The 9,915-nt window shown below is 41.0% G+C and overlaps 1 protein-coding gene across 49 annotated transcripts in view; it reads left to right on the plus strand.

Moving 5' to 3' along the window:
• MANBA (mannosidase beta) overlaps positions 1 to 9,915 on the plus strand; it is a 589,447-nt gene that overhangs the window by 94,916 nt on the left and 484,616 nt on the right. For all 49 annotated transcript variants that reach the window (XR_009564080.1, XR_009564069.1, XR_009564114.1 and 46 more), the window contains one exon: positions 3,185 to 3,329. Coding sequence is in view for 1 of the 49 variants with exons in the window: in XM_030845116.2 (XP_030700976.2) it covers positions 3,185 to 3,329 (145 nt within the window). In the remaining 48 variants the exon portion in view is untranslated. The remainder of the gene's footprint in view (positions 1 to 3,184; positions 3,330 to 9,915) is intronic.

The raw sequence follows: 9,915 nt of genomic DNA on the forward strand, positions 1-9,915 counted from the left end.
TGTGTTCCTTATTGGTGTGATGAGGGCTTCCTCATCCTCTCCTCCTGTGATCCCTTTACACACCGTCCATAAAGACTTCGCCGATTTTTCAGGAATCTCAGGATGAGAACAGAGACTTCTTGTTGTTCAGTGCCTCGGGTGTGTGTGCTGCAGGGTAGGGACTGTGGCTGGCTTGATTTTGTGCCCATGGGCCAATTTTAGCTTGGTTGGTGGGGACGTTATTTGGGGGCTGAGGTGATTTAAATAAGTTCAGATATTATCAAATTTTAAAAACAAATACAAAGGTTACTTCCCATGCTGATGTGAGGTTAAATCTCTAATGGGCATGCGTTGATAATTGGTGCTACCCTCAGATCTGTTTCTACTAAGATTTCAATTGGCTGCTTTATGTTCACTGAACTTTCTAGAAATCGCTCCACAACACTGATTTTGTACAATAACTCGACAAACATGTGAACGCTTAATCAAGGGACTTGATTTCTCTATGCCTAGGTATCCAGGCCTAGAAGTTGATAAATCTCTTTCTTCTTTAGTTCAGACGAGATTGGTATTTTTAGAAGGAACTTGATTAGAGATCCTGAGTCTAATTGTTACTCACCCGGGTCCTTGGACTCTTAATCCATAGAAATTGATAAGAGGCCAGAGGAGAATTTCAGGCAAGACTTTATCAGGACTCGTGCTGCAGCATGAGGGAGCGAAAACAAGTAACAGGTGCCGTTGGTTCCCTGGCTCCTTAAAGGGGGTGAGGCTGGAGGTGGACTGCTGGCTTGGCTGGGAGGTGTAGTTTAGGTGGTCTGCGCGCCCCTTGGTGGTGCTGCGTGCAGGAATCACGCGCAGTACCCTGCTTTTGCTGCTGACACCTCAGAAATGGCAGTTGGTTTGTGGCCTTTTTGTATCTTAATTGTTCATAATTTGCTCCCACTGTGCGTGTGTGCAGTTGGTTTTAGTCCTGTATAGTTTCTTTGCGTTCTGTTGCTTGAGGAGACGTTTGTCCAGGTGCAAGCACTCTGGTAAGGGGTCCCAGGTCCCAGCCTATCTCATAACTGCAGATTAACTTGACTGTTAAAGATCATAGATCTTAGGCCTATTTTTCGTATTTCACTCCTTGACTTAGTGCTAGACTAATATATTCAGAGAGTATCCTGTGGTCATTTTGAGCTTGGCACCCTTGACACTCTGTTCGTGAGATTCTTACTTTCTTTAGAGTGTTATCTGCCTGTTACTACGGCTGTGCTCCCAGTGGTCTGGTTCCTGAATGGAAAGGGCATTTCTTTACCTGCTCACAGCTAACATCATCTCTTGCCTAGAAGATTATAATAGATTTCTAAATGGTCTCCCCGAATGCCCTCTAGTCCCCTGACTCCTTTCAGTGGTCAGAGGCGCCTGTTGCAAATGCAAGTCTGGTCACTTCACCCTTTAGCTTAAAAGCTTCCTGTGACTTCCAGTTGCCTTTAGGATACATCCCAAACCTTCCCAGGTCTGGCCTCTGCATCCCCACCAGCCTTGCTGCCATTGCTCCCGGCTTTCTGAGTTCAGGCTGCCTTGGCCTTCTTTCAGTTCTTTGCTGTGCATTCTCCTTTCACCACATGTGTCCTCTCTGGCTGCAGTGTTCTGCCCTCTCTCTTTTTCTCTTTCCTGTACTTCGAGGTCAATCTCCCTCCTCAGCTAGACCCATTTTCCCTCCTATCCAGGCTCCTAACATCACACACCTCTCTTTCTTAGCCCTCATTACTGTTTAAAGTTTCCATATATTTGTGTGATTCTTTGGTTAAGGCCTGTCTTCTACACAAGCCAATATGCTCCACAAGGGTGGGCTGTCTCTTTTTTGCTGGGGGTGGGGCTTACCATTACCAGCATGCAACACACACTGTAAGTGTTTATTAAATTTTTATTGAAGGGCCGTGATTTCTTCTCGCTTTGCCCTTCTGGAGTTTGACAGCTGTGCCTCATGTAAGTTGTAACTTCATCTGCGACTTCCTCACTAGCCAGCTCTCCTCGATCTAAAGGTCTCGCTTCATTGGAGCTTTTCTAGTGTTTTAGGAAGGCATCTGAACTTGGTCTTCTAGAGGCCATATATGCATCCCTCTTTTTCCTCCTCTGTGAAAATCCAGACCCTACTCTAAGGCCGTCCTTTCCTCTGACTGGGGAATCCTTGCAGCTCTGACTGCCTCTCCAGGTTCTCCTTGGTAATTAAGTAATTAAGGGTCTTGCATGAAGTTTTTTCATGCCTCTTAAATAAGAACTAAATTTACTTGTCTCTTTGTTGCAGTTTACCATCTGTTCTGCTATAACGAAGGAATTGCATTCATAAGAAGTTTTACATTATCAAAAGGCATCATATAAAAAACAATTGCTTGACTAGAAGAAACGGGTTAGGGATTTGACAATATCAGAGTCATAATATAGTTCTTTTTCTATAGAATTTTTTTCTAATAAACTATTTTCTTAATAGCCACGAAAGTGTTAGTAAAACCCATCACTGCCCAAAACTTAGTGTTTGACTGCATATAGCATTTGCTCTGGAATCACAGTCTTTGTTTTCCATCATTGCCTCCACTGTCATTGGCAAAGAACCTTTTACACCATCCTGTTTCCACGATTACCTGATTACCCATTGTTAAGCCCAATACCAAGCTTCTCCCCAAACCCAGCTGCTATAGACAACAGCTTCTCATATTAAGGGGTTGGTTCCAGATCTAGTATAATGATGGTATATATAATGGTAGTGAAATTCCCAAATTTATTCAAGCCTATAATTTTCTCAGATCTAGACAGCCTACCTCAAGCAAAAACACCTGTGTTTTTTTAAATCTTGCAATGGACTGAGCTTCTTTTTTTGAATAACTGTTTTTTTAAGGTTGAAGTGTAGTTGATTTACAATGTTGTAAGTTTCTGGTGTACAGCAACATGATTCAGTTATACATATATATATATATTCTTTCTCATATTTTCCATTATGGTTTATTACAAGATAGAGAATATAGTTCCCTGTGCTATACAGTAGGGCCTTGTTGTTTATTCTATATATAGTAGTTTGCATGTGCTAGTCCCAAACTCCCAGTTCAACCCGCCCCCTGCCCCTTGGCAACCACAAGTCTGTTCTCTATATCTGTGAGTCTGTTTCTGTTTTGCAGATAAGTTCATTTGAAAAACACCTGTGTTGTAATGTTTTCCCCTGAATCAGGTGATGCAGGCCCAGTGTGTCAAAACAGAAACTGAATTCTACCGCCGCAGTCGCAGCGAGATAGTGCATGGAGAAGGGCACACCATGGGGGCGCTTTATTGGCAGTTGAATGACATCTGGCAGGCTCCTTCCTGGTCTTCTCTAGGTAAGTGTTTCAGTGTTCTTTGTGGGAGTGAGAGAAAGCCATACCTGTGGGGAGAGGCACTGAGAGAGCACAGAGCTGGAAGGGTCAGATGAACCCAAGCAGGACTCCAGGGAGAGGAGGCTGTCCAGCCGCTGGCCTCGGAGCTGCGGCCTCCTCTCCCACCTTCACAGTCTTTCCAGGAGCCTTAGAGGCAACCTCACTACGAGTTCTGAGCTGTGCAGTCGCAAAAGCAGGCGAAGGAAGGGAAAGATTCATGCATGAAGATCTCAGCCATGTGTCTTCTGATTGTTGCTTAGAATTTTGAATTAAGAGGACTTTCCAGGGCAAAAGGAGATTGACATAAGCACCCCTTCTTCTGTTTAGGAGAATCCAACCACAGGAAAGTTTGGCCCAGCTGAGTGTTAAAATGTCCCTTTCCTGACTCCCCTTCAAGTCTGTCAGGTCATCTTTCTTTTGCCCTGTTGATCTCTTGGGGGAAAGGGAATTGAGTGAGAAATCCACGTAAGAAGGGTTATCAGGTGACCCTGTCTGTTCAACGAGGAACAGGTGAGATGGCTGACATGGTACTTGCAGTTTGAATTATTTCATCTATTTTGGTGCATTAAAAAGAATTAAGGCGTAATAATGAATGTTGGCCTTCACTAAGACGTGATTTGAAGCCAAGTTCAGTTAATGATATGAACAAAAGTTTGGGGTCAAAAATGAGGCAAGGCCGTAAAGTAAGGAGGCCATTTTGCTGGGTGAGGCTCTTAACCAAGCTGAGAATGCAGATCACAGAGTTCCTTCCCCACGTGCTTTGAATCAGTGCTCATCACCTCTGCAGGGAACGGCAGTCTTGATCAGGTTTTCCTGATCAAACTCTTTATCTACACCAACCAGAGAAAAGAGTATTTAATGAGAGTCAGGGGGTAGACGCTAGGGGAATAGCCTTTCTGGGACGCTTAAACCGGAGAAAGAGATGTTGTTCAGAGACACTTGGAGCCTGACCCTGCTTCCTGTCTGCGGATGCGGCGGTGGTCTTCTGAAGCTGAGCTCGGTTCAAGAAATGGGAGAGCCCAGGCTTTGTAACTCTTCCCGTAAATGACCCTACGTTCTTCGGAAAGGAGTTCAGAGTATGATTGCAGCGTAAGAATTTGTCTGCCTTCTAAACTCTGGGAGGACAGTGCATTCGAGGAGAGGGTCACCACCTCCTGGGGGTGTCACCGTTTAGGAACTAAGGTATGTATCACTGAGAACTTTTGCTCCAACTGCTGTTCTCTTGAATGTCTTTTGTTTGTGGCCTTGATTGCTGCAACCACGCATTTGAAGTCTTTCTCCTGTAATGGATGCCACACGTGAGAGTGCGTAAGTTATCTCAGGTCCAAGCCATTTTCCATTTATCAGAAAACTTTCCAAATATAAGTTCTAGTTCATTTCATAGATCTAATTGGAAAGGCCTCTCCACCCTTCCCCTCTCATTGTTATTTATTTATTTTTGTTTTTGCGGTACGCGGGCCTCTCACTGTTGCGGCCTCTCCCGTTGCGGAGCACAGGCTCTGGACGCGCAGGCTCAGCGGCCATGGCTCACGGGCCCAGCCGCTCTGCAGCATGTGGGATCTTCCCGGACCCAGGCACGAACCCGCGTGCCCTGCATCGGCAGGCGGACTCTCAACCACTGCGCCACCGGGGAAGCCCTCTCATTGTTATTTTTAAGGGGAAATACTAAGAGTTGGAATTGAAGTGCTGGAGAGTTGAACTTTTGCAAAACCTAAAGAAATTAGTTCTAGCTGAACCTCAAAACCGTGTTCCTTCATCTCAACAGCTTGCACGGGTGAATTCTAGAAGTGCTCCCCCATTCTCTCTTCCCCTCTCTCCCACCCGCTTTCCCTCATCTTACTCTCTCACCCCCTGCTCTCTCTCTCCCTCTCACTGCATACCTTTCTCTGAAGCTGTCTGGTGATGCAGTGTTTTGTGGAGAAGGATCTTCTTTCTGAAATAGAGGCATGTTGAAATGTTTTTTGGTTTGTGGGTTTAGCATACCAGAGATGCCAACAGGGCACCGGATTCTGCAGGTTCTTGATAGCTCCTAATTGTATTTGAGGAATTGTCATTAATCGTCATGTGTTTGGGTGTTCCCCCCCAGTCTGAACTTACCAGCCGTATTTGTGATTGTGGTTGCTTTGTTTCACTCAGAGGATTTTGTGCCTATGGGAAAAGGAGACTTTGAGTTCTAAGTAAGTTTATTTTTTTAAAAAAATATTTAATTTAATTTATTATTTATCTATTTTTATTGAGGTATAGTTGATCTACAATATTAGTTTCAGGCGTACAATATAGTGATTCAAAATTTTATAGAGTATACTCCATTGCAAGTTATTATAGAATATTGGCTATATTCCCTGTGCTCTACAGTATAGCCTTGTGGCTTATTTATTTTATACATAGTCCTTTGTACTTCTTAATCTGCTGTCCCTATGTTGCACTTTGCTCCTTCCCTCTCCCCACGAGTAACCAATAGTTCTCTATATCTGTGAGTCTGTTTCTGTTCTGTTCTATTCATCCATTTGTTTCATTTTTTAGACTACACATATAAATGATAACATATAGAGTATTTGTCTTTCTCTGTCTGACTTATTTCACTAAGCATAATACCCCCCAAGTCCATCCATGTGTTGCAAATGGCAAAATTTCATACTTTTATGGGCAATTAATATTCCATTGCATATATATATATATAAATATATATATATACCACATCTTCTTTATCCATTCATCTGTTGATTGACACTTAGGTTGCTTCCACATCTTTGCTCTTGTAAATAATGCTGCAGTGAACATTGGGGTGCATGTATCTTTTCGAATTAGTGTTTTTATTTTCTTTGGATATATACCCAGGAGTGGAATTGCCAGGTCTTATAGTTCTATTTTTAGTTTTTTTTTTGAGGCACCTCCATCCTGTTTTCTATAGTGGCCGCATCAATTTACATTACCACCAACACTGTAGGAGGGTTCCCTTTTTCTCCACATCCTTGCCAACAGTTACTCTTTGTGGTCGTTTTGAATATAGTCATTCTGACAGATGTGAGGTGATACCTCATTGTGGTTTTGATTTGCATTCCTGATGATCAACAACATTGAGTATATTTTCATATGCCTGTTGGTCATCTGTATGTCTTATTTCGAAAAATGTCTATTCAGGTTTCCTCCCCATTTTTTTTTTTTTTTTGCGGTACGCAGGCCTCTCACTGTTGTGGCCTCTCCCATTGCAGAGCACAGGCTCCGGACACGCAGGCTCAGCGGCCATGGCTCACAGGCCCAGCCGCTTCGCGGCATGTGGGATCTTCCTGGACTGGGGCACGAACCCGTGTCTCCTGCATCGGCAGGTGGACTCTCAACCACTGTGCCACCAGGGAAGCCCTCCTCCCCATTTTTTGATTGGGTTGTTTGTTTTTTCTGTATTGAGTTGTATGAGCTGTTTATATATTTTTGTATATTAACCTCTTATCGGTCGTATCATTTGCAAATATTTTCTCCCAATCAGTAGGCTGTCTTTTCATTGTGTTTATGGTTTCTTTTGCTATGCAGAAGCTTTTAAGATTAATTAGATCCATTTGTTTATTTTTGCTTTTGTTTCTTTTGCCTGAGGAGACAGAGCCAAAAAAATATTGCTACAATTTATGTCAGTATTTTGCCTATGTTTTCCTCTAGGAATTTTATGGTTTCTGGTCTTACATTTAGGTCCTTAATCCAGTTTGAGTTTATTTTTGTAACTGGTGTGAGAAAATGTTCTAATTTCATTGTTTTACATGTAGCTGTCCAGTTTTCCCAGTACCATTCATTGAAGAGTGTGTCTTTTCTCCACTGTATATTCTTGCCTCCTTTGCTGTGGCGTAATTGACCATAAGTGTGTGGGTTTATTTCTGGGCTCACTATTCTGTTCTATTGATATATGTGTCCGTTTTTGTGCCAGTACCATACTGTTTTGATGGCTAGCTTTGTAGTACAGTCTGAAGTCTGGGCGCATGATACCTATAGCACTATTCTTCTTTCTCAAGATTGTTTTCACTATTTGGGGTCTTTTGTGTTTCCATACAAATTTTAGAATTATTTGTTCTAGTTCTGTGAAATATGCCATTAGTATTTTGATATGGATTGCACTGAATCTGTAGATTGCCTTGAGTAGTATGGTCATTCTAACAATGTTAGTCCTATCTATGAACACAGTATCTGTTTACATTTGTTTGTGTTGTCTCCAGTTTCTTTCATCAGTGTCTTATAGTTTTCCATGTACAGGTATTTTCCCTCCTTAGTTAGATTTATTCCTAGGTATTTTATTCTTTTTGATGTGATGGTAAATGGGATTGTATACTCAATTCCTCTCTTATAGTTTGTTGTTAGTGTATAGAAATGCAACAAATTTCTGTATATTAATTCTGTACCCTTTGACTTTACCAAATTCATTGATGAGTAATTTTGGTGCTGTCTTTAGGATTTTCTTTCTTTTTTTTTCATGTAATGCCTGAAACATTTATATTAACATATTTCCATACAAATAACCCAAAGAAAGTTTAGTAGTAGTTGTTTTTTTGTTTGTTTGTTTTTTTATACTGCAGGAGGATTTTCTAAGTATAGTATCATGTCATCTGCCAACAGTGACAGTTTTCCTTCTTCCTTTCCAGTTTGTATTCTTTTTATTTCATTTTTTTGGTCTGATTGCTGTGGTTACGACTTCCAATACTATGTTGAATAAAACTGGGAGAGTGGACATCTTTGTCTTGTTCCTGATCTTAGAGGAAGTGCTTTCAGTTTTTCACTGTTGAGTATGATGTGAGCTGTGGGCTTATCATATATGGCCTTTATTATGTTGAGGTATGTTCCCTCCATACCCATCCATTTATGGTAAAACATAAATGGATGTTGAATTTTGTCAAAAGTTATTTCTGCATTCATTGAGATGATCATATGGTTTTTGCCTGGTTTTGGAATCAGGTTGATGCTGGCCACATGGAATGAGTTCAGAAGCTTCCTTACTCTTCCATTTTCTGGAAAAGTTTGAGGAGGATTGGTATTAATTTTTCTTTGAAGGTTTAGTAGAATTTGTCAGTGAAGCCATCTGGTCCTGGACTTTTGTTTTTCGGGAGGTTTTTTTGTTAATTTTTTAAAAAAAATTATTTATTTTTGGCTGTGCACGGGCTTTCTCTAGTTGCGGCGAGTGGGAGCTACTTTTTGTTGAGGTGTGTAGGGTTCTCATTGCAGTGGCTTCTCTTGTGGAGCATGGGCTCTAGGTGCACGGGCTTCAGTAGTTGTGGCACGCGGGTTCAGTAGTTGTGGCTCACGAGCTCTAGGGCGCAGGCTCAGTAGTTGTGGCCCATGGGCTTAGTTGCTTCACGGCATGTGGATCTTCCTGGACCAGGGCTCGAACCTGTGTCCCCTGCTTTGGCAGGTGGATTCTTAACCACTGCACTACCAGGGAAGCCCTTTTGGGAGGTATTTGATTACTGATTCAGTCTCCTTACTAGTAATTGGTCTGAAATAAAAAACAAGATTTTTTATTTCTTCATGATTCAGTCTTGGAAGGTTATATGTTTCTAGGAATTTATCCATTTCTTCTAGCTTGTCCAATTTGTTGGTGTGTAGTTGTTCATGGTAGTCTTTTATGATTCTTTGTACTTCTTTGGTATTAGTTGTATTGTCTCTGGTTTCATTTTTTATTTTATTGATTTGAGCCCTCTCTCTTTCTTTTGTGGTAAGTCTGGCTAAAGTTTTTTCAGTTTTGTTTATCTTTTCAAAGAACCAGCTCTTGTTTTCAGTGATCTTTTTCTATTTTTTCTATGTCTCTATTTTGTTTATTTCTGCTCTGATCTTTATTATTTCTTTCCTTCTACCAACTTTGGGTTTTGTTTGCTGTTCTTTTTCTAAGTTCCTTTAGGTGTAGGGTTAGGTTGTTTATTTGCAATTTTTCTTGTTTTCTGAGGTAAGCATGTATCACTGTAATCTTTCCACTTAGAACTGCTTTTGCTGCCTCCAATAGATTTTTGGATCATTCTGTTTTTGTTTTCATTTGTTTCCAAGTATTTTTTGATTCTTCTTTGTCTTTGGTGACCCATTGGTTGTTTAGCAAAATATTATTTAGCCTCCACATCTTTGTGTTTTTTGCAGTTCTTTTCTTGTGGTTGATTTCTAGTCTCATAGGGTTGTGGTTGGAAAAGGTGCTTGATATGATTTCAATTTTCTTAAATTTATTGAATCTTGTTTTGTGGCATATCATGTGATCTGTGCTAGAAAATGTTCCATTTACACTTGAATCAAATGTGTATTCTGCTGCTTTGGATGGAATGTTCTAAATATCTATTAAGTTCATTTGGTCTAATGTGTCACTAAAGGCCAGTGTTTCCTTATTGATCTTCTGTCTTGATAATCTGTCTATTGATATACGTGGGGTATTAAATTCCCCTACTCATATTGTGTTACTGTCAGTTTCTCCCTTTGTGTCTGTTAATATTTGCTTTATGTATATAGCACTTCTATATTGGGTGCATAGCTATTTACAATTGTTATATAAGATTGATCCCTTGGTCATTATGTAATGTCCTTCTTTGTCTCTTGT

The sequence above is a fragment of the Globicephala melas genome, chromosome 5 (genome assembly GCF_963455315.2).
Source record: "Globicephala melas chromosome 5, mGloMel1.2, whole genome shotgun sequence".
NCBI lineage: Eukaryota > Metazoa > Chordata > Mammalia > Artiodactyla > Delphinidae > Globicephala > Globicephala melas.